At 35.8% G+C, this 22,910-nt stretch overlaps 1 protein-coding gene across 1 annotated transcript in view; it reads right to left on the bottom strand.

The window, feature by feature from the left end:
• Positions 1-228: 228 nt before the first annotated feature.
• The window catches only part of KATNBL1 (katanin regulatory subunit B1 like 1), a 37,507-nt gene continuing 14,825 nt past the window's right edge, over positions 229-22,910 (bottom strand). The window contains exons 2-10 of the mRNA XM_044232270.1: positions 13,356-13,486; positions 12,412-12,452; positions 10,789-11,068; positions 6,169-6,287; positions 5,188-5,238; positions 5,013-5,102; positions 4,610-4,699; positions 3,704-3,797; positions 229-1,952 (exon numbers count right to left, since the gene is read on the bottom strand). Of these exons, the coding sequence (XP_044088205.1) occupies positions 1,920-1,952; positions 3,704-3,797; positions 4,610-4,699; positions 5,013-5,102; positions 5,188-5,238; positions 6,169-6,287; positions 10,789-11,068; positions 12,412-12,452; positions 13,356-13,472 (915 nt within the window). The 5' untranslated portion in view covers positions 13,473-13,486 and the 3' untranslated portion in view covers positions 229-1,919. The remainder of the gene's footprint in view (positions 1,953-3,703; positions 3,798-4,609; positions 4,700-5,012; positions 5,103-5,187; positions 5,239-6,168; positions 6,288-10,788; positions 11,069-12,411; positions 12,453-13,355; positions 13,487-22,910) is intronic.

Here is a 22,910-nt window from a genome sequence, read left to right on the forward strand (position 1 = left end):
AGGCTTATGCTAAGCTATACTCCTCACCTACCCTGTGACTAAGAGCTGAATTGCGAGATATATACCTACAAGAAGTGGCAATCTGTAGCTATGAAGAGTTCTGTTTAAGTGTGTAAAGTTAAGGGACCTATAAAAGGATTAAACTCCCATCCTTAGCCGCATTAGCACCATGCTCCAACTGAGTTAACTGGTTCAAAGTGTTAGATAAGACAGTGATAACTAAAGAAATAGGAACAAAGAAAGGTTCTATTTCACCATCTTAAGGTTTCACAGAGATGACGCAGGTTTACTATTCAAATTCCCACCTCCTGAAAAACATCTTCTTAAATAACTCTCAAATCACAGAAATGCAGTAATCTTAAATTATCCTAAAGACTTAAGAAAAGAACCAATTATTAAAATTGATGTTCGCTGTGAGGAATACATAGCTATATAAAATATAGCTACACAAAAAACAGAACTCAGTGAAATATAACATTTTTAAAGCAAAAACGTTGCTTGGGATTTACATCAGTAGTGGCTAACTGGATACATGCTAAAATAAAGATTTACATTCAAGTGCTTGTAAGATTACTGGAGACAAATTCAATTACTAAAAATCTTTACTCAGATGCCTCTCAGAGTTATAAAGATGAGATGATGCACAAACCATCAACAGTGGTATTTTGAATCTCTATCACTTTCAAGGTAAGATATGCAGCTGTTAAGACATTCCAGAAGTGGGTTCATTGACACTAAAAATGGTATTAAAAAAAAAAGACCTCAGACAGTCTGCTGGCATTTCATATCAACCATTGGAGGAGGTAGTAATGTAAAGTGTTGGAATTTAGAACACAAGGTCAGCACTAACTGTAAACAGTTCTAAAGCATTGTATGTAATTCTTTAAAACATAAGTAGTGAAAAAGAATTAGAACTGATATAAAAGCAGAATTTAAAAAAGCAAAAATAGAAATATTTAGTGAATTTACTCAAATGAAGAAAGCTTAAATGATACAGAACTGAAAATATTAGGATTCTATATACAATAAAAAGTGAATATAAATTAGCCAACTCCATGGACATTTCTAGTTAAGCATTCATAGAAATACATATTCACCTTTTTCTTTTCTATAGTGATAACACATACATACATACTGACAGAATGATTCTGGCAAAAAGAAAAATCAGAGATACTAAAAATATTCTCAAGTTTTAAAAATGGTATGGAATAGTTTTAACAACAACATTTTACATGAGTGGAAACCCCTGATTTAATTCCATGATCTTATCATGCCAGAAGCATGGTTGGTTTTAATTTTTTTAAACAGATATTGGTATCATATGCATTGGCTTATTAATAATTAAGGCATTTTGTATACACAGTATCTCAGTGTGGACAAATATTTAGTACTGATTATTTGCTATGACATTTTAAACTTGCAAAGTCTTTTCAAAATAAGAAAATAGCTGCACACATTTAAGTGTTTTCTTATAAAACACAATCTTCACAAAAGTCACGATGATTGGTTTTTGTGATTCCTAGTAATAAGTCCTGTCTTCTTTCTGACATAGTATAAATTATATTCTTATGCAGGACTGCATTAAGACCCAGTGGTTCTTAAACAATGTTACCAAATAACCATATAAATCCCAAATGCAGCAAAGGCAAACAATCTTCATAGTGCATTTTCACCTCTTCGAAGTTGAAGCTGCTCCTTTTGGATATTTTTCCACTTCAATGTGAAGTAGATTGCTAGGGTTTCATTAGTGGTTTCGTATGTGGCTTTTTAAAGTAAAAAAAACAAAAACAAAAACGTTTTGATCTCTTCCACAGTTCACAGTTCTCAGGTGAGAATTTCTTTCTTTCTTTCTTTCTTTTTTTTTTTGGAAATCTGGGGACGTTTTGAGTAATCAAATGCTCTTTAGTAGATGAAGTCTCTCAATGCAACTGTAATAAATAAGCATCTACATCCTTAGAAAACAAGACAAAAAACACTTCATTAGCTGGTACAGTAAATACATACATGCACACTCCATTTTCTTCTCCCTTTTTATCACTTAATTTGCTTTTAGCTTCCTTATGATCTTCTGAGAGTAAAAAAATGTGTCGTACTAAACTTTTTTAGCTGCGTTTAGCACGGTGTCTAGCAGATGGCACATGCTCAATAAATGTTTGTTAGGTGCTGAGTGAATGTTCTGGTTTCTGTGATCAAACAACTCTGCTTTTATAGCTAAGAAAAGTCATTAAATCATTCCCAGCAATTCCTTTAGTGCTATATACACTCTAGCCCAGCCTGAGGACAGCCTTTCTGATTTCTACCCTGGAAAAATTGCAATTGAGGGCTTAACACTGTAAAAGAGGTTTAATCACAATTTAAGAAACTTCACAGAACTTTTAAAATCACTCAATACCATCTTCAATAATTAATATGGTATCTAGAGTCATAATCAAAATAAAGTTTCTCTTTATAAAATATTATAATTGAAAGCAAATTTCTAAGGAGACAATGTATTTTCAATACTACTAACAAGAATGCATGGTACCTCCAGAACAAGGTGATATATAATACATACTCTATATTCATTTTCTATCAACTTTTACTTCATTTCCCCCTCATTATTGAAAGAACAACTAAAACGACAACAAAAAACTGGGAAATTGATATTTGTTTATAAGATTTTAATCATTAAGAATTCTACAGAGTACAAACAAACAAACAAACAAAAAAAGAATTCTACAGAGTAAAATTATATAAGTGGTCACATACTTGTTTGATACATCATTTTTGCTTCTTTTCTTGAAGGTATCCAAGGAGAATTTCACAACTAAGTCCACAATACAATACCTCTTACTTAGAATACTGTATATTTTAAACTAAAGAATGCTTGTGTATTTCTGATTAATGACCATTTATGATAGCAGTATGCCCAGTAAAAGGGTGTAAATATTTTTTAATAGTGATTTTTTCCCTCTGCAATTATATTTAAACTACCAATGTTTTCTGGAGTTTAAATTTTTTTTTTTTTTAAGACTTTATTTATTTGACAGAGAACACAAGTAGGCACAGAGGCAGGCAGAGAGAGAGAGAGAAGCAGGCTCTGCACTGAGCAGAGAGCCTGATGTGGGGCTCGATCCCAGGGTCCTGGGACCATGACCTGGGCCGAAGGCAGAGGCTTTAACCCGCTGAGCCACCCAGGCACCCCTCTGGAGTTTAAATATTAAAATCCAAACTAGCAATATATCTTTTCCTTTAAGAGCTAAGAAAATAAATAAAGAACAATGTCAAATTCATACTGTCATCTGAACATTTACTGTCCCAAAAGCATGACATTAGCAAAAGCCAAGTGAAAAATAATATCCTGAAAGCATTTGTTACATTCCTCACCCCTTGCTTTCCAAGTGTCACTCTTTTTGGATGCCTTCTTAACCTTTTCTCTAATTGGAGCTAGTTCATTAAATTCCCTCTAGCATATCACTTCCACAGTTGCATCTGAAAAACATTCAATGGCTAATTCCCGTGTTCCTTGCCAAAATCATATTCATATCCAGAGGACCTTAAACATTTGTAAATATGAAACTGATTTTAGGTTTTATTAGAATAGTACTGTATTGGACATTTGAAAAACTTCATGTATAAATGCATAATACTAATATATTATTTCTAATATTCAATTAAGCTTAAATAGATATGTTAAGCATTACTTTTTAAGTTAACTTTTTACCTTGGCTATATTACCAGTATATCCCGGAACCAAAGTAAGATGGTTTTCTTGTTCCCATAATCCACTTAATTGTTGTTTTAAAATCTGAATATTTCTATGAGAAAAGAAAAAAGAATGCAAATATAAGAACACAGACTTTGTAAATAGCACTTAATGAACATAGTTTTAAATTTTCAAGTATTTATCAGGAGAAATTGTACCATTTGAAATGAAGCAACTCTTTAAAATACTACTTGTCAATCACGGAGATTAAAGATTACATATTTGTTAAAGTAGGAAAGAAAACTAGGCATTTGGAGCAGCATTTGGACAACCTGGTCTTGGGTATGAAGTGGGAAATTTTTGAGAGCCTAGAGAGAAAATTTTTAAGACCCTGGGAGATATTTTTTTGAAGTGTCATAATCTGATTCATCTGGTAGAATACCCACATATTTTTACATCAAGGCAATATTCAAATTATGATGATTATAGTATAATTTTTAGAATTATGATCTTCCACATTGGATTCTCAGGTTAATGTTTACGTAGTCAAAAGACCTATAGGATACAGGATGCTTCCATCCCTGTGCCTCAATACTTAACCCACCAAAAGCCATCTCTTTTTTTTTTTCCCTTACACATTGTAACAGGTATGAGGGTTAAACCACTGTTGTGCTTTTTCCTCCTAAAACAAAGTATAAGATTCTGCCAGAAAAAGAGATAGAGGGGGTTACTGGACTCTGAAATTAAAATTCCATATGTAATTTTCATATGTGAACACTATTTCAATTTAATATTTCTCTGAAAATGAAGAAAATAAATTTTTATTTAATGATGATCATGGAACAGAATAACCTAGCTTAATCAAACCACTTTCCTGAAAAAAATATTTTATTAGATTGAGTTTATTTTTAAAGATATACTCACCCATCATTTATAATTTCTGTTTTGGATGACAGTTCAGACCACCACCTTTTTATGACTGCTTGAAGCCAGTTTAAACCAACTATTATATATCTGAAATGACATTTTGTTATTCAAGTGTTTTTACCCAAAAGCCTTTACAAAAAAGACACACTCTTCCCCCACCTCAAAAAGCACATATTCACACTGATTTTTCCCATTTTGGTACTTTAAAAAGCTGTAGTTTATTTAAGTTGTTTACAGATGCTTTTGTAATTACTCTTTAATCAGTTCATCTTCTTTTCTTAATTGGGCTATATGCTCCTTAGAAACAGAAACCATGCATGTCTCGTGACAGGCACTCACAAGCAACAAAATCAAGGACGTTGAAAGAGTAAAATGAATTGAGAGTCACATTAGCACTTACTCTTCGAACTTGCTTTTAAGTAGGGATTTTACTAGAGGCAACAAATCTACACAGCAGCCAAGTGAGATGTATTGTTTTTCTTCCTGTAAACTAAAATAAAAACTAAGTTGTAAAAATAAGAACAAGTCATTTGTCCTTCTTTAAACTTACTTTTTTTCCTGAAAAATATTTTTACCTATTGGTGAGCACAGGAAGGCAATCCACAACAACTCCAAGGTCTTCTATCCTGTGGGTACAAAACTGCTTAGAGTGCTGATTTCCTTATTTATAACCTTCACACTGCTTTTGATAAATTTACTCATTCAGCAAATAATCTGAGTCTCTACGATGAGCCAGGTACTGGGGATGCAGCAGTAAACAAAGCAGTAAACAAAGATGCAGACAGTACTTGTATTTCAGAGTGTATGTGGGGATCTGGTGTGGAAGAAGGCAGAGACAGATAACAAGTAAAATATACAGAGCAAGTTGATGGTAGTAAGTGGTATGGAAAAAAATAAAACAGGAGAGACAGGGAGTGAAGAAATATGTATTTTTAAACAAGGTGGTCAGGGAAGGCCTCATTAAGGTAATATTAGAAAACTGGGATGCCTGGTTGGCTCAGAAGGTTAAGCATCTGACTCAAGATTTTGGCTCAGGTCATGATTTCAGGAACATGAGATCTAGCCGTGTGTGGGGCTCTGAGCATGCTCAAAGACTCTTTCCCTCCCCCTCTGCCTGCTTGCCACCTCCACTCCCCATGCTCCCCACCTGCCCTCTCTCTCAAGAGGGAAAAAAAGAGATGATGTTTGAGAAGAGACCTGAATATACTGAGGAAAGCCATGCTTAAAATTTTGACTCAAAGGGGATTTTTAAAAGGTTATTTCTCCCAAACTGGTATCTCTTAGTTTTACATATAAGGATCCTAGAGAAGGTAATAGCTTTGTTCAATATGATGAAAGAGATGGTTTTCTGCATTTTGGCTACTCGTAGACTGGTGATAAATGTATTTTAAACTATATTGTTGCAAAACAAACAAACAAACAAACTATATTGTTGCTATTTAAGCTAAATGAAGGAAGTTTATAGAGTTTTAGCCGGTACACAAAAAAGAAGAGGCACTTCAACATAAAACATGGAAATTACTTAACTGAACAAAAGCATAAAAGGTCACACTTACCTCACCAAATAAGCTACAAGTTCACTTATACTTCTCTTTCTCCAGAATGTTAAAGCTACATTCAATCTCAAATTCCTGCTGAACAAAACCTGTGCCATTGTTTCATGGTCCTGAGAAACCTGAAAGGCAGTAATCTACTTTGTTAAAAAACACACTGAAACATGACATGAAACCATTTTTTTTAATTAAATTATTCTGATAGACATGTTTTAAAATTATGCAGAGGTGACTTCTTTTACTGACCCCAAAAAAGGAATGTTGCAGCTGAACATAGTAAACAAATGATCTGAATAAATTTTAGGACATGTTTATTTATTTATTTAAAAATATATTTTATTTCTTTATTTGACGGAGAGAAATAGCAAGAGCAGGAACACAAACAGGAGGAGTGGGAGAGGGAAAACAGGCTTCCCGATGAGCAGGGAGCCTCATGTAGGGCTCAGTCCCACAACCCTGGGATCATGACCTGAGCTGAAGGCAGACGTTTAAAGACTAAGCCACCCAGGCACCCAGGACTTGTTTGTTTGTTTGTTTAAAGATTATTTATTTATTTATCTGACAGGGAGAGAGAGACAACAAGAGCAGGAACACAAGCAGGGGGAGTGGGAGAGAGAGAAGCAGGCTTCCCGCTGAGCAGAGAGCCCAATGTGGGACTCTATCCCAAGACCTCGGGATCATGACCTGAGCAGAAGGCAGATGCTTAACCAACGAGCCACCCAGGTCCCCAGCACTTGTTTAATTTTTTATCAGTTCTTTTTATTTGTTACCATTTTCTTTTAAAATCTCAATAATTTGTACAATAAATTATTTGTGACTCACCTACAAACCTAGGATTTAATTTATTTTCTGGATTAAAGGCAAAGGTAAATATATACTGAATAACATGGGAAGGGAACCTCAAAAATTCAGTTCTTTGACCAGTATTTAAATTCATTCAGTCATTTTTTAATATAATAAGGTAATATGTTCCTATTGTAAAAAGCTCAAATAGCACAGAACTGTATCAAAGAAAAAGTGAATAATCTCTATCTGCCCAGATAAAATCTAGTAATACTTCTCAGAAGTAATCAAAGTTAACAGACTGGTATGCATCTTTCCAAATCATTCCTAGACAGACAAATTATAAATACAAAATTAAAATATTATAATAGCTGTGTTTTTTAAAACCTTATTTTTCACTTATATATTATAAAGACTTTAATGTCAAAGCATAGATCAACCTCGTAATTAAAAAAATAATTATATAGTCTCCAGTTGTTATATACTAAAATTTATTTATATTGATTCTGTTTTTTCCCTATTAAAACTATGCATCAGTGAACATCATTATGTATGTAAATATGTACACTTATACATACATTTTGGTAAGATTAATTTTAGCACCAGAACAACTAGATCCATTTTTAAAAATAACAGACTAAGGTATAATTCACATACCATAAAACTTAACCACTTAAAATGTATAATTTGGTAGTTTTTAGTGTATCTGTGGATTGTACAACCATCACCACAATCAATTTTAAAATCAACATTTTCATCACCCTTAAGAGAAGCCCTGAACTCCATTCTCCCTTCTTTCCAGCCCCTGGCAACCATTAATCTACTTTTTGTCTCTATGAATTTACCTAGTCTGGACAATTCATATCAACTGAATTATCCAATATGTGGCTTTTTTGATGTGGCTTCTTTCATACAGCATAATGTTTTCAAGGCTTATACATAGTGTAGCATATACTGGTATTGTACTCCTTTATAATGCCCAAATAATATTCCACTGTATGAATATATGACATTTTATTTATCCATATATCAGATGAAGGACATTTGGAATGTTTCCACTTTGGGCTATTATGAATGTTATGAACATCTGTTTATAAGTGTTTGTGTGGACATATGTTTTCACTTCTCTTGGGTATATATATATACATAGGCATAGAACTGTTGGGTCAAAAGATTATGAGTATTTGAATTTTGACAAGATAATGTTACCACTTTTAGATTTAGGTTTTTAGAGCAGAAACTAGTGAGTCAGTAAAAAAGGTATGAAATAACAAAAGATAAGGAGCTCCTGGGTGGCACAGTTGGTTAAGCGACCAACTCTTGGTTTTGGTTCAGGTTACGATATCGGGATTGTGAGATCAAGCCCTGTGTTGGGCTACACAGCACAGAGTCTGCTTAAGACTCTCTCTCCCTCTGTTCTTCCCACTGCATGCACATGAGCCCTCTCTCTCAAAATACACAAATCTTAAAAAAAAAAATCAATAAACTTATTAATTGCCTTGTTAGGGAAGGTTTGTGCAAGTGCAAAGTAATCAAAATGAGAGCAAGTACAAGGGGGACCTTGAAAAAAATGACTCACCATGGCACTAATTCAAAAGTACAGCTGAAGCTTTTTTTGTTTGTTTTAAAGGTATTTGCACTCAGAATGTTTATTCCCTCAATTCAATTGACAAACCAACTTAGGTCCCAATCTAGGCCAGATTTCTGGGTTATATAATCGTATGTTCTTTTTCTTCAGGGTATGTAGTTTCTTTGATTATTTGATTAGTGTTGGGCCTTGTCACTTCTCTAACTACATTAAAGTAGGAGCACTGCCTGTTTTTCATCTACCAATGTAATTCCTCAGAGCATGCAGAATGCATTACAGAGTTGGGAGCCCTCAAAAAGTATTTGTGAATGAGTTAGCATGACAGTGATTCTCTTTAACACTAAGTCTGGTTACCATCCTATTCTCTAGGGTCCATGTTAATTCACTATTAAATAGTCCCTGATTCCTTTTTTTTTTTTAATTTTATTTATTTACTTTAGAGAGAGAGAGCAAGCATACACATACACATAGGGAAGGGAAGAAGGGGGAAGGAGAGGAAACGGGAAGAGAATCCCAAGCGGACTCCACCCTGAGCCTGCAGCCCTACCCACGACTCAATCTTATGACCTTGAGATCATGACCTGAGTGGAAACAAAAAGTCAGACACTTAAGTGACTGAACCACCCAATGCCCCCTACTTCCCTTCTCACAGATTCTATATGCATTTCCTTCACTTCACCTGGAATTACTTCCTATTACTCCAGGATCTTATTTTTACAAGTAAGAACATATTCACTGGCAAATACAACTTTTTTTTGCATCATTTTATTATGGTTTTACTTAATAACATTTAAATTTCCATCTTTCTTTCATCTTACTCATAATTATTATCCTAAACGTGATGCTCATTTTCATTCACCTATGCACTATGAACATTTTAATTAAAACCAATTTGGGGGGTGGTGCCTGGGTGGCTCAGTTGTTAAGCATCTGCCTTCAGCTCAGGTCATGATCCCAGGGTCCTGGGATCAAGTTCCACAAGAGGCTCCCTGCTTGGCAGGAAGCCTGCTTCTCCTTCTCCCTCCCACTCCCTCTGCTTGAGTTCCCTCTCTCACTGTGTCTCTTTCTGGCAAATAAATAAATAAAATCTTTAAAAAAAATTTTTTCCCCCTGGGGTGCCTGGGTGGCTCAAGTTGATAAGCTTTAGACTCTTGTTTTCTGCTCAGGTCATGATCTCAGTTCGTGACATGGAGCCCTGTGTGGGGCTCGGCACTCAGCCAGGAATCCACCTGAGATTCTCTCTTCCTCTCCCTTCGTCCCTCCCTCATTTGTACATGTGCACTCTCTTAATAAATAAATCTTAAAAAAAATATTTTTCTGCTTGTATGCCATAGAAAATGTTTTTCAAGCTGTCATGCCAGATAGAAAAAATACTAGGTTCAGCAAATCATAGTAAAAGAATTAACATTATGTATCCATCAAAAAATTGTAGAAGGATTATTTAATTACATGGAAAAAATCCAAATTTATTAAACATAAAAATCAAGTAATCAAGCAACATGTACAATGTGAAGAGAAAAGATATGTCAAAATTTTAATACTCTTATTTCCAAATGCTGAGATTATGAATAATTTTTTCCTTTGGGTTCATTTTCTACAACATATATAATAAATATGTAATAATAATTATTATAAACTCATGTTTCTAAATTATTCCTTCAAATGATCATTTTTTTAAAAAAATTTTGAGGCGTTATACCATAAAACTCTCCAAATGAAAGTATGTAATACGATTTCTAATAAATTTACAGAATTATACAACCATCATTACAATCCAGTTTTAGAGTATTTCTTTCAAACCTGCCCATCCCCCAAATTCCCTTAATCCTGTTTGAAGAACTAATTTCACCTGAGCTAGAAGAGCAGCAAACCTTAGCAGGTTTGCCTGAACAAAGTTTCCAATGGCAATTCCAAGAGTCAAGAAAAACGTTTGTTCCTGGATAACTCTGGCTTTGGTGGTCTACTTTTTAGTGCAGATTTCTTATTTTCCTTTCCTTTAAATTTCTGCTGGCCAACTTGCCATTCTGAATATTTATAGCAGCTTGTCAACCATTTCATTCCATCTCAGATATCACTAACTCAGTGAAATGGAGTAACTACTGATTCAAATTTGGTTAATCTAGAAAACTGTCTCAGGGAATTAGAATCACTTAGTCTGAATTCAATAGGCAATGAATGACTCTGCTAGCAGAATATGACAAAAAAGCAAGTAGTATAACAGGATTAAAATTAAGTTCATTTAAATTACTTACCTCAGAAAAAAACCCACTATATTTTGATGATGGGCTTTCTGTCTGTGAAGAACCAGAATCACTGGAGTTAATCAAATATGTTCGACTATCATGGCGTAATTTTTCAGGCAGGTGACCTGCACAAGCCAGTTCATTTTCTTTATTTGCCATGTCACAGCCCCCACTTCTAGGGGACTGTTTTTTTCTGTAACAAGGATTTGGAAAAGGATGATACACTTTCTTTCTGCGATAGATCACCTTACGTAGTTTATCTGGGCTTTTCACAGCTTGTCCAACTGTTCTGTAAGAAGAATTGATTTGCTTAAATGAAAAAGAACTACATGAAAACCTTTACAACTTTTTAAGCAGAAAGATTTAATAGGCCACATTTTGTGATCACAACCCATTAAAATTAGAAGTAAATTAAATTTTGAAAATGTTAACTCTTAGATCATAGAGAAAAACAAAAGGAAAAAATTACAAATCATCTGGATACTTTATACTAAACTAAATCAAGAAGCATAATAACTAGATTTTTAAAAAAATGAAATATATTTGAATTGTGCAAATATGAGTATACATATATATTTTAGAGATTTTTTTGTTTTTTCATTTGAAAGAGACAAAGAGAGGGAGCAAGAGCATGAGTAGGGGGAAGGTTGGAGGGAGAGGAAGAAGCAGATTCCCCACTAAGCAGGGTGCTTGCTGCAGGGCTTGATCCCAGGACCCCGGGATCATGCCTGAGCCCAAGGCAAATGCTTGACTGAGCCACCCAGGTGTCCCAAGAATACTTATTTTGATTAAACTTAAGTATATTTAATTTGTTTACAGAAGATAAAACACAACAGAGCAAACCTCACAGTTTCATATGGTGATTCTCAAATGTTTTGGCCTCAGGATACCTTGCAACTCTTAAAAATTGAGGTTTCAAAAGAATATTTTTATGTGGGTAATATCTACTGATATTTACTGTATAACTCAAGAAACTTACTGATTCTTTTAAGAAATAATAACATTACATAATAACATAGAATATTTTGCAAAAAAAACCCGTTTTCCAAAATAAAATATAGTAAGAAGAATGGCACCGGTTTTTACATTTGTACAAAATCTCTAATATTTAATAAAGACAGCTGGATTCTCATATCTGCTTCTGCATTCAATCCACTAACAAATATCATGTAGCCCCTGGAAAACTCTATTTGTAAGAGTGAAAATGAGGAAGGTGAATTAATGTTATTTCATTAATATGTTATGAATATTGTCTTGACCTCCTAACTACCTGAAAGGGAACCCCACTGTCTCCAATCCATTTTAAGAACAAGTAGTTTAGTAGAAAGTGCTTTTAGAGTTTAAAAGATCTGGGAATGAATGCCATTTTTACCACTTTCTAGCTGTATGACCCTGAACAAATCACAAATCTTTAGTTTTTCTCATCAACTATTAGGGACAATGATACCTTTCTACTAGGATTGTTTAAGGATTAGAGAAATACTGATGTGTTTTCCACTGTGACTGGCACAATGGAGTTATTTGACAATAAGTTACTTATAATAAAAGAGAAGACTTATTTTTTCCCACTCTTTTTCATTCTTACCTAACTTTCAATACTTCTGTTTCCCACAAACTTTAAAGAAGCCTTACCTATTTATGTAAGCAGCCAACTGTTTTGGAGATTTCTTAACCTGAAAAATAAAACTAGGTAGTTAACAGCATATTTAGGTTCTTCTGTGAAGCTATGTAAATTCTGTGACTGTTATCAACAAATCTGAAATTCCATAGTTAAATTTTTCAGATTAAAGCAGCAGTTTTGGTCTGTAGCTAAACACCACTGTGCATAGGTATATCTGACAAACCAACATCTTCCTATTTTCCATGCCACTAGTCATATATTTTACTTACATGGTACTTAATAAGTGTTTTGACTTTTAATATCGTTTAAAAGAAATATCAGCATGAATGAGCCTTGCAAAGGTGAACAAAAGCACCTCTGAGAGTCCTCTTCAGAATTAAACTACAATATTCAAATGGTATCATATTAAAACAGCATACTGTCCATAAAGTTTTTAGAGTTTTTGGAATATAAAGTTTTCAATATTTCATTAATTCCACTTAATTCTGGGAGATTAAGCAAATTATCATCTTCCTACTATTTAAATAATTTAACCAAAACTATCTACAAACTTAACAGTTTAAACTATCTGTGATGTACTGAATGACCAATATCTCCTCAAAATTCACACTTAAATCCTAATGCCCAAAATGAATGATATTAGGAGGGGATTAGGTCATGAGGATGATGCCCTCATGAATGGGATTAGTGCCCTTATAAATAAGCCCCCAGGGAGCTCTTTGCCCCTTCTACCATGTGAGGACACAGCATACAAGACAGCCAACTATAAGCCGGAAAGAGGCTCTAACCAGATAACCGAACTGGTTAGGGCTTTTATCTTGTACTTCTGCCCAGCCTCCAGAACTGTGAGAAACAAATTTCCTTTGTTTGTAAGTCACCCAGTCTATCGTATTCTGCTGTAGCATGAAAAGATTAAGATACTGTCTTATCCATTACCTAGAAACCATGCACTTACCTCCTTCATGTTCTTATTAGTAAAATGAGAGATCCTTTTTCTGGGAAGATCAGTGGAATGATCCTCAATATTATTACAAAAGCCTCGTTTTTTAACATTGTGGGCTTCAGATGCCATAATCTCTTAAATACCTAAGCAGCAAAATAAAAATAAGAAATGGAAAGTACAAAATGTAAAAGAGCCTGATCATTAACAGACAAAAATACAACACTATGTAAAAGAGGTTTATGAGTAAAGCAGAGAACATAGTTCTAATTTATACACATTTTAAAACCGTAAACAGAGGAAACACAAGGCCGGGCATTGCAGAAAATTAGGCTCCTGTTCGCATTCCTTATTTGCAATCAGTTAAAAATAATATGAGGTATTTTTTGCCAATGCAACATGTCAATCTCCCCATTTTCTATGTCACTGGCCATATATTAAATTTAAATTTAGAGGTTATGAAGTCAGGTATAAATAGTATATATCAATGACACCCAAATGTATAGAAGCCTAGTTTTAGAATCAAATCACTAGTTCAAATACAACTATAACAGGGCGCCTGGGTGGCTCAGTGGGTTAAAGCCTCTGCCTTCAGCTCCAGTCAGGCTCTCTGCTTGGCAGGGGGCCTGCTTCCCCCTCTCTCTCTGCTTACTTGTGATCTCTGTCTGTCAAATAAATAAATAAAATCTTTAAAAAAAATACAACTATAAGCAGCAGGTGAACAAAAATCAAACTATATATATCTGACTAGTTTTATGCCTGATCCTTAAATTTTTCTTTCATTCTTGGGGCGCCTGGGTGGCTCAGTGGGTTAAGCCGCTGCCTTCGGCTCAGGTCATGGTCTCAGGGTCCTGGGATCGAGTCCCGCATCGGGCTCTCTGCTCAGCAGAGAGCCTGCTTCCCTCTCTCTCTCTCTGCCTGCCTCTCCGACTACTTGTGATTTCTCTCTGTCAAATAAATAAATAAAATCTTTAAAAAAAATTTTTTTTTTCTTTCATTCTTGCAGTAAGGTTTCCAGAGCTTTCCTCTACCTTTGAAAAAACAATTCACCATTTCCCATTCGTTCAATTATCTCAAAGAAGGGAAAATAGATACTATTACTTCCTTTATATAACAATAAATTAGTGATTCCCCCACTTGCATTCAAGTTTCACACAGGATATTTATTTCAGGCCATGACCTCCCTCATTCCTTTTTAAAATGTTTACTGAGCATTCACTATATGCCAAGCCCCAGAATAATGAAGATGACAGACCAGAGATGCTCTTCCAAAGAATCGCTTGGGAAGCTTTTAGAAAATATATCCTCTGGCCCCTAACTTCAGATTATACCTCAACAGGGCTCTGGAGTGAAGCCCAAAGCAATTATATTTTTAAAAAGCTCCACAGCATTTCTGATGTACACTCTTAGAAGAAAATGTGCCTTAGAGAATTTTCCAAAAATATGCACAAACATGAAAATTTGCAAATAATTTCAGGGTATTCTGAGATTTCCTGCCATTAATCCATGGGCATCCCTTCCAGCTGCACCCCCAGATTAAAAAACGTTTAGGATGAGACTTTTTAAGAAATAAATAATTGCAGTAATACAATAAACACTCCAATAGAGGGGCAGTCATGTGAATCAGCAAAGCTTCACTGAGCAGAGACTTAAAGGACAAATAGCACATTGAAAAAATAGCATGTGCAGAACTGAAAGGCATGAAGCAACATGGCTTGTTTGGCAATCTCTTAAGAAGATGCATGTGACTGGAGCTTAGGCTGGAGGTGGACTGTAGCAGAATAAAAAGTGAAGCTGGAAAGACAGAAGCTGGGATCATAAAGGATCTTTTGCACAACGTAAGCTTTTCTTTCTTAAAGAAAGGGGGACTTTTAATTAAAGATAATGGACTAAACTTAAGCAATTACTTCTACCCTTCCCTGAAACCTCATCACCATGACAGTAAAGGGTTTTTAAAGGCGCAAAACCTATAAGGACAAAGAAGAAAAGATGAGTTGATGGCAGTAACATTTCGGAAACTGCAAAGTAAAAGTGATAAATGATATTAGATCTGAGAAAAAGCAAAGTCCTAAATCAGCAATGAGGAAAGGTAAAAGCAGAATCCCCAAAGGTTCAGGACTTGGCAATATTGAAGACCTCAAGAAGTGGGGGAAAATGTGGGCTTAAGAAGGAGAATGGGGACGCCTGGGTGGTTCAGTTTGTTAAGCAGCTGCCTTCGGCTCAGGTCATGATCCCAGTGTCCTGGGATCGAGTCCCACATCGGGCTCCTTGCTCGGCAGGGAGCCTGCTTCTCCCCCTGTCTCTGCCTGCCATTCTTTCTGCCTGTGCTTGCTCCCTCTCTGACAAATAAATAAGATCTTTAAAAAAAAAAAAAAGAAGGAGAATGACTGAATATCCATTTAAGACAAAATTAGCTCCAATTTCACTTTCCCCATTCCAATAAATGTTGTATGGAAAATTTAAAACAAGAGTCCTTGAGATAGGAAACACCAGGCACAAATGAAGAAGAATATTGTCTAAAAGGGCATCAAGTGAAAGTTTACATACTACATGTTGAGATCTAAGCTTCTTTCTACCATTTGTCTCATGAAAGCTTGCAGCTAGCCTTATACACTCCAGGAAGAGAACAGAAGATCCTTTGGGAACTCTGATCAGTACCAGAGGAAAATACACATACATACACACACATCTAAAAATTCTGACATCAGTGATGGTTCAAGTCTCCCAAAGAACTGTTTTCCATCTTGATTATGGTGGTAGTTACCTGTCAAAACTAATGTAACTATGTACCAAAAAGAGTGAATTTTTATCATATGTAAATTATATCTCAATAAACCTGACTTTGAGAAATCCTTGAGACATAAGAGCAAATTGTATATGTGAAACACAAATGAAACAAAAAACAAACAAAGATTTAGAAATTAAAAACAGGATATAATAAGATAGCCAAAAAAAAAAAAAAAAATCAGTGGAAAGCTGGTAGAGAAACTTGAGGATATCTCCTGAAATATAAGGGGGGGAAAAAAAGGTAAGATTGGCTTAGAGGAACCAATATCCAAATAAATGGAATTTCAGTACAGGAAAAAATCATAAATAACTGAAAACTGTACAGGACTGAAGGACATTAATTTCCACATTGAAAGAGCACAATGAGGGGGCACCTCAGTGGCTCAGTCTGTCAAGCACCTGCGTTTGGCTCAGGTCATGATCCCAGAGTTCTGGGATCAAGCCCTACATCAGGCTCCTTGCTCATGGGAACCTGCTTCTTCCTCTCCTCCCCACTCATTTTCTCTCTCTCATTATCTCTCTCTCTCTCAAATAAATAAACAAAATCTTAAATAAAAAAAATTGAGAAGAGTACAATTAAGGTCAGCATTGTAGATGAAAAGAGACCTACAACACACGTAACTGTCAAATTTCAGAGGACCGAAGAATCTGAAAACATATGAAACAAACAATATCCCTTCCCAATGACTGATGGAACAGACAGAGAAATTCAACTAGGCTATGAGACAATACCATCAATCAATAGGATAAAATCAACATTAATAGAAAACTCCAACCGACAACAGCAGAACATGGATATACCATGAGAGTGATGAAAGTTCAAACAACAATGCCATACTATTTCACAACCACTAGAATGGCTATAATAAAAATGACATTCAGTAACAAATGCTGAGAAGGATGTGGAGAAACTGGAATCCTCACACATTACCATATAAATATAAAATGACATAATGACTCTGGAAAACATTTGGCAGTTTCTTGAAATGTTAAATACTGATTTACCACATGATTCAGCAATTTCATCCCTACATATTTATTCATAAGAAATGAAAGTTTATGTTACACAAAGACCGGTATGCAAATGTTGATAAAATAAATTATTCAGAATAGTCAAAAAGTAGAAACAACCCAAATGTGTATCAGTTGGTGAATGGAAAAACAAAAGGTGGTATGTCTGATGGGAATTCTACTCAACAACAAAAATTGAACAAAATATTAATACATGTAACAATATGTACAAACATCTTTCTTTGGTTTGAAAGAAGCCAAACACAAAAGACAAGAGATTATGTTATTTCATTTATATGAAATGTCCATAAAAGTAAACAGCATAGAGGGGCGCCTGGGTGGCTTAGTCAGTTAAGCATGACTTCAGCGTGGGTCATGATCTCGGGGTCCTGGGATGGAGCCCCAAGTCAGGCTCTCCACTCAGGGAGTCTGCTTGTCTCTCTCCCTCTGCCTCTCCCCCTGCTTGTGTTCTCTCTCTCAAGTAAATAAATAAGATCTTTTTAAAAAAGTAGAGAGCATAGAGAGAGAAAGTAGATTAATAGTTGACTATGGCTGAGATGGGAGTGAGAATAATTGCAAATGGATACAAGGCTTCTCTGGGGGTGATATGGTGATGGAATGTTCTAAAATTAGATTATGGTTGATGACTATACAATTCTGTGTATTTTTAAAATCAGTAAACTGTACATTTAGAACAGGTGAATTTTATGGTATGTAAATTACAATTCAATAAAGCTTTTAAAAAGTAAATTATCAAAATATAATTGGTAAAGTGTCATTACAAAGGATTTTACACTACAAATTCCATTTTGCTTTATATCTTATACACTTGGTAGCATTTTTCTTGGGCAATAAGATTATCCTTTCCCCTCCAGAGCATCTGACAGTGCTACTAAAATAGTTTAAAATAACTGCTGGGCTCCGAGGTGTTTCCACAGTGCTGCCTGAAAAGATACAAAAAGACTGAGTATTTGAAGACGATGACTAGAAAGGATAGAAATTAGAAAGGATAACCTTTTAATGCAAAAATTTTAAAAAAAAGCCTAAAGAGAATAAAAAACAAGGGCTGAACTGTTCTGAACATTGACTATAACACATATTTTCTTAAATAAAGATAAGACAAAAAAAAAAAAAGATAAGACAGTGATTATGGATATTTTCTTGAGAAGGCAGGAAATAACTGGCACGTAGAAGGAGTTGGAGGGTTGAATTCCCCTTATATATAGCTATCTCTTATCAGAAAGATGAAAAGGGATCTATTCATATAATCTACTACAATGGCTGCCAAGTGAAAAGATTAAACAGCTCTAAATGTTCACATACTCCCTACCTACTCACAATGATGAGAAAAACTCATCATACAGGTATGAAACATGTCCAGACTTCTTTCTCTAATAACTTGCTACAGTTTAAGATCAAATTAATTTAAGCTTTCTTTTTATACTATACTAAAGCACATCAATTATTTACATTGCATTTAACTCTGCAATTTCACTAGGCAATTTCATTCCTTTTCTTAAAAAGCAAAGCATGGTTGGGGTGCCTGGGTGGCTAGTGGGTTAAAGCCTCTGCCTTCAGCTCAGCTCATGATCGCAGGGTCCTGGATGAGTCCCACATCGGGCTCTCTGCTCAGCAGGGAGCCTGCTTGCCTTCCTCTCTCTCTCTGTCTCTGTCTCTCTGCCTGCCTCTCTGCCTACTTGTGATCTCTGTCAAATAAATAAATAAAATGTTAAAATAATAAAATAGCAAAGCATGCTTGTGTACAAAGAATTATAATAATTAATATTCCTGGTATCAATTATTCTCCAATTACTATCACAGACTTTCACAAAGGGCTTGAATGATATTCCCCAAGAGTCCTGAGGTTGAAAACTGAACATAAACATTATTATATAATAATAAAATACATAAAAATAAGAACTAAAGAGGCTTTAGAATTTAAAGCTTTAGCCTAACTTTTTTTTTTTTTTAAGCCCAGGAGATGAAGTAACTTGCCCAAAGACACTAGGCTTAGTTAGTGGCAGAGTGTGGGGCACAGAATCCATGCTATTCTACCACAACTTTGTTTTCATTAATCAAATGCAACTCATGCCTAGCCACAATACACTCAACCTTCAACCCAGAATAGTTAAATTAAGATGAGAGTACTAATTCTTCTTAGATGACAGGAGAGAGACAAATGAATATAAACTATAAAGGAGTCCTACCTCCTATCCTTCCCTTATCCTGTAAGGGTAACCTTTTCTTCTCTCTTCTAAGTCCCACTAGTGGATTTTTAAGGCTTAAAGACAAATCACAGGTTTCCCCCATAATGCAGCTGTGACACAAAAAAATGAATGGAAAGGATGAACATGGCCTTTTTTCTTCAAGAATTTCAATGAGGGGGAGAGGAACAGAAGGTAAAGATGAGATTTTTCTGGTAGAATCTTTAGAGCCTGTGGATATGGATTCCCTCCCTCTATATTCAGCTACCAGACACAGAACTGCTTCGGTATCTGCAGCACTTATTTAAACGTTTAACAGTGAAATTTGGATCAGGTTAAAAAACAAGGTGATAAAAAAGGGAACTGAGGGGGTGCCTGGGTGGCTTAGTGGGTTAAAGCCTCTGCATTTGGCTCAGGTCATAATCTCAGGGTCCTGGGATCGAGCCCCACATCGGGCTCTCTGCTCGGCAGGGAGACTGTTTCCTCCCCCTCTCTCTGTCTGCCTCTCTGCCTATTTGTGATCTCTGTCAAATAAATAAATAAAATCTTTTTTAAAAGGGGGGGGGGACTGAGAATGCTAAGCTTGATCCAAATGGGAGCGGTGCTTAAAATGAAATATTACAAACACTATTTTCAAAGAATGTTTTGTGAGTGGAAGATTCAAAAAACAGGGGCACCTGGATGGTTCAGCTGGTCTGCCTTCAGCTCAGATCATGATCTCAGCTCCTGGGATTGAATCCTGCATGGGGCACCCTGCTCAGCAGGGAGCCTGCTTCTCCCTTTGCCTGCTGCTCCCTGATTGTGCTCTCTCTCACTCTCTCCCACTCTGTCAAATAAATAAAAATATATTTTTTAAATGGCATTATAAAGAGGTTAAAAAATGGTTATTCAAAAGCTATCTAAACTATATATGTGTATGTGTGTGTGTGTATAATATATAAATGATTAATGCATTCAAAAGAGCTGTACCAAAACATCAACATAAGTTATTTATTGCTAGTGAAATTACAGGTGATTTTTCCCTTCATTTATAGGTTTCTCTATTTTCTACAATGAACATGAATTATTTTCATAATCTGAATAAATACTTTAACTTTTTTTAAAAAAATACTTTAACTTAGTGAGGCCACTGTCTTATAAAATACAGTTTAATTATACAACTCCCTTATAGTAAAAAAGTGAAAAAGGTGTAAATGCCAACACATAAAGGTAACATTTCATAGGAAGGCTCTATTTTACCTTTTCCAAAATTAGGACAGCTCTATCTAATTTTCTCGGTTGTTGCCTTCTCACCTCTTTTAGAACTTAGCTCCCCGCCCCACCCCACTTCTATATCTTCAATTTCTCCCTTTGAACTGATTCCTCCCCTTCAGCTTTCAAACATGCTCAGGTTTCCTCTATCAACTCCTATACTCTTTCTCTACTTTTCTTTCCTGCCAAACTTCTACAATGAGTGCTTTTTAGTTTCCATTTTCTCTTTAACCCTTTACAACCTTGATTTTATTTTGTCCTCTCATCTGGGAAAAAAAAATCCATCTTCAAGGTCACTTGCTGCTGTAAGGGAACCTTTTATAACACCGATGATGCTCATATCAAGGTCAGCCAAGCCAACTCTAAAGACTGCTCATTCTTTTTTTTTTTTTTTGACTTTGCTCATTCTTAATCACCATTTAGCCTTTTCACCATTTCACTGCACCCTAACTCGCATGCGCACGCAGAGTATCTATTTTTTTTCTTTTTCTTTTTTTGTTTTTTATTTTTATTTTTATTTTCAATTTATTTATTTTCAGAAAAACATTATTCATTTTTTCACCACACCCAGTGCTCCATGCAAGCCGTGCCCTCTATAATACCCACCACCTGGTACCCCAACCTCCCACCCCCCCCCCCGCCACTTCAAACCCCTCAGATTGTTTTTCAGAGTCCATAGTCTTTCATGGTTCACCTCCCCTTCCAATTTACCCAAATTCCCTACTCCTCTCTAACACCCCTTGTCCTCCATGCTATTTGTTATGCTCCACACAAACAGAGTATCTATTCATAGAACACAGCACTACGGTATCTTGAGTCTCCTTGCTCCCTTACTCCCTTTTGGTTCCTTTTCTTTCAACAACTCTTATCTCTACACCAAAATCAGAAAAACATGCTTTCAAGGCTTCAGCTATTGCTCTAGACCCAGTCTCTCCTCCAACTTCTATTTGGCCTCCTGACCTGGCATTGGTAGTCCAAGTCAACACATCTAAAACAAACTTCTTCAATCTCTTCCAATGTCAAACCATCCAACTGCCCTTCCAAGCTACCACATTTTAAATTGCTGGTATCAAACTTCTCTCAACTAAAAATCTAGGAGTTGTTTGACTTCTCTCTTCTTCCTTCCAACTGATCACTAAGTCTTCTTGAATCTTTCTTCAAAATATTTCATGGGGGGTGCCTGGGTGGCTCAGTGGGCTAAAGGCTCTGCCTTTAGCTCGGGTCATGATCTGAGGGTCCTGGGATAGAGCCCCACATCGGGTTCTCTGCTCAGTGGGGAGCCTGCTTCCCTCCTCTCTCTCTGCCTGCCTCCTTGCCTACCTGTGATCTCTGTCAAATAAATAAATTTAAAAAATATATTTCCTGGATCCATTCTGACCTTTTTTTTTCCTTCACTGAATTATGCTAGGTCAACAGGCATAAACCAGGTTTGTCCCAAGCAAACTGGGATGTATGGTCACCTCACCTTGGTTAAAAGATTTATTTTCCGAGACTGATTTTTCAATAGTTTTTCTATAAAAATTACCAACTACTCACCAATAAAAAGGAAGGAGTTACTAATACACATGACAACATAAATGTCTCAATCTTATTATGCTAAATGAGAAGTGAGATTCCTAATGCTATATACTATACAACTTCACTTTTATGACACTCTAGAAAAGGCAAAACTGTAGGGAAAGAAAAACAGCAGTGGTTGCCAGAGTCTTGAGGATGGAGGGACATGTTCTATTTCTTGATTGTGTTAGTGACTATACACATACAACTCTGTGTATGTCAAAACTCATGTCAGGGGCACCTGGGTGGTACAGTCGTTAAGCGTCTGCCTTAGGCTCAGGTCATGATCCCAGGATCCTGGGATCGAGCCCCTCATCGGGCTCTCTGCTCGGCAGGAGGCCTGCTTCTCCCTCTCCCATTCCCCCTGCTTGTATTTGCTATCTCGCTGTGTCTCTGTCAAATAAATAAATAAAATCTTTAAGAAAAAACAAAAACAAAAAACCTTATGTCCGTGATGACAACACAATAACCTGACTTTAAAAAACTGGGGTGTAAAACACATATCATTCATGGCTTTTCATTAGGCTCCTTGGACACTCAACACTCACTTGACAAAGTAAAAAATACAGTTCCACTGGGCCCACATCCATTCTTCTCCAGGAATTGGCCCAGATTTCAGTGCCGGAGGTTCCAGAAACATTCCTCAAAGCATCTGAAATATATCTATCTGCTCTGAGTTGTGATTACCAAGGCCTGCCCTTCTGGTTCTATGTTCTACTCATCTACGTAGGCTGTCTGGCCCTGAAGACAGGAGATGCCC

Source organism: Neovison vison, chromosome 13 (genome assembly GCF_020171115.1).
Source record: "Neovison vison isolate M4711 chromosome 13, ASM_NN_V1, whole genome shotgun sequence".
Classification (NCBI taxonomy): Eukaryota; Metazoa; Chordata; class Mammalia; order Carnivora; family Mustelidae; genus Neogale; species Neogale vison.